At 44.1% G+C, this 1,834-nt stretch overlaps 1 protein-coding gene across 9 annotated transcripts in view; it reads right to left on the bottom strand.

Annotated features, from left to right (window-relative positions):
* The window catches only part of magi1b (membrane associated guanylate kinase, WW and PDZ domain containing 1b), a 143,957-nt gene that overhangs the window by 4,927 nt on the left and 137,196 nt on the right, over positions 1–1,834 (bottom strand). For 8 of the 9 annotated variants that reach the window (XM_008409556.2, XM_008409557.2, XM_008409552.2 and 5 more), the window contains one exon: positions 1,658–1,796. In XM_008409556.2, coding sequence (XP_008407778.1) covers positions 1,658–1,796 — 139 coding nt within the window. Of the gene's footprint in view, positions 1–1,267; positions 1,797–1,834 lie in introns of those variants that run through there. The other variant, XM_008409558.2, reaches the window with a different exon arrangement.

The raw sequence follows: 1,834 nt of genomic DNA, 5'->3' as shown, positions 1-1,834 counted from the left end.
GGGAAATGGGACAGGACGTGTGGCGTTGGGTGTTTTAATCTTCACAGCATTTTAATGACATCAACATCGACAATGGGTGCAACAGAAAAAAAATAAAAGAAATCCATGGATGAATGAGTAATGTCGAGCACGCTGTAGCAGAATTTTGGCTTGGAAACAGAAAATCAAAGGGTACAAAGGCATCTCGATAAATGAGATCATCGTCAAAGCGTGAATTTATTTCAGTAACTAAATGGAAAACAGTCAAACTGTGTTTAACGATGATTCATTACAAACAGTTTGATACATTTCAAGTGTTTGTTTCTGTAAACTTTGACGAATATGGCAAACAGTAGAGATCCTAAATTTAGTTTTGCAGACAAATGGACTGATGTTGTCTTAAGCCACTCCTGAACAAGACTTTAATTTTGCTTTGGGATTTGGAAGAATGTTCAAATAGGAGTGAAACGAGAAAACAGCAGAGTTTGTCTTAGCTGAGCGAAGGAGAAAAAGGGGACTGAGGTCCAAGTCCTCAGTTCAGAAAAAAAGTACATTTTTGGGAGCTTGAAAGAGAAAATGGAGGAAAAGTGGACAGACGTGGGGTCCAGTGTGAAGTTTTCACAGTCAGTTGTGTTTCAGGGAGACCTGCCGTCTGTTAACGTTGGTCCCCCGAGTTTTCTACAAGTTAAAAGCATCTTAGAGCTTTTGCTGCTTCTCTTTTTCAGCAAACGCTTCATATATATTTTCCAGCAGGACTTGGCAGCTGAGTACCAACACCTGCCTTAACGATCATGGTATCACTGTACAACCAACACGAAAGAGAATCAATGGAGTTTAGGTCCGGAAGAGGGCGAGACACATACGTCACTTGAAATATATCGCTTCGAGTGTAACAAATCCATACAGATTTCAATTTCCAACTTAATTACTGAAATAAGTCAACATTTTAATGCTAATTCAGTTCACTGGATGTTCTTGTATTAGGCTGCCTCTTCTTTTTTAACACAGTTCTCACTTAAAACCTTAAGGAGTACAGTAGCTTACATTCACCTCCAATAAATATCATAAATATGTTTGTGTCACAAAGAGGCCAAAGCTGTGAGACGTCCCACCTTTTCTAGGAAAGCAAAGAGTCAAGTTTTCTTCCTTTTTAATGCTGAACTGGTGTTTAACAATGAGCTAAAGCAACATATGTCACTTCTTCCTAAAAAAACAAAAAAGACTTGTTTTCCTACTCTGGAACAAAAAAACCTGTAAACAGTTTTTATTTATTTATTTTTTTTATATGTTGCACTGAAATTAGGCCCACCACCGTTCTGTAAAGTCCCGACAGAGTGCTTTAGCTGAGCGGCCAGAAGGTGAAAAGTGACAGCGGGATGACATGGAAACTGAGCAGGCGACAGTAGGAGGGGCCAACCACACCCGAAGGAGCAACCTCTAAGCTCCTCCCCCTTGCCCCCAACGCCCAAAATCCAAAAGCACAGGAGTGACCTTCACCACGGAAAGACTTTAAAGCCAAGCAAACCCTCCTTCCCGTCCCTGGTGCGTCTACGCCAGGAAGGGGCGAAGGGGGTCCCCGACGTGCGATTCAGTTCTTTGCCACCTTCGAACCCCACCACCGTCCGAGCTCAGGGTGTGAAGATGGGGGAGAAGGGAATGTTTTCGTAGATTGACCCACCATATTCAGGCACGGAGCCGTCGCCCCTCTTGAGCACCAGATGGACGCGTCGGCCTCCGTTCTTGATGAGCTCGATGGCCCGTGCGTGCTTCATGCCTTTGGTGCTCTCGCCGTTGATCTCCAGGATTTCATCTCCGACCTGGAGGGACAGGCACAAGGCCGCGAGGATGGGGGTGG

Source organism: Poecilia reticulata, linkage group LG5 (genome assembly GCF_000633615.1).
Source record: "Poecilia reticulata strain Guanapo linkage group LG5, Guppy_female_1.0+MT, whole genome shotgun sequence".
NCBI classification, from domain to species: domain Eukaryota; kingdom Metazoa; phylum Chordata; class Actinopteri; order Cyprinodontiformes; family Poeciliidae; genus Poecilia; species Poecilia reticulata.
The sequence above is the reverse complement of the archived record's forward strand: the minus strand, read 5'-3'. Positions and strand labels throughout refer to the sequence as shown.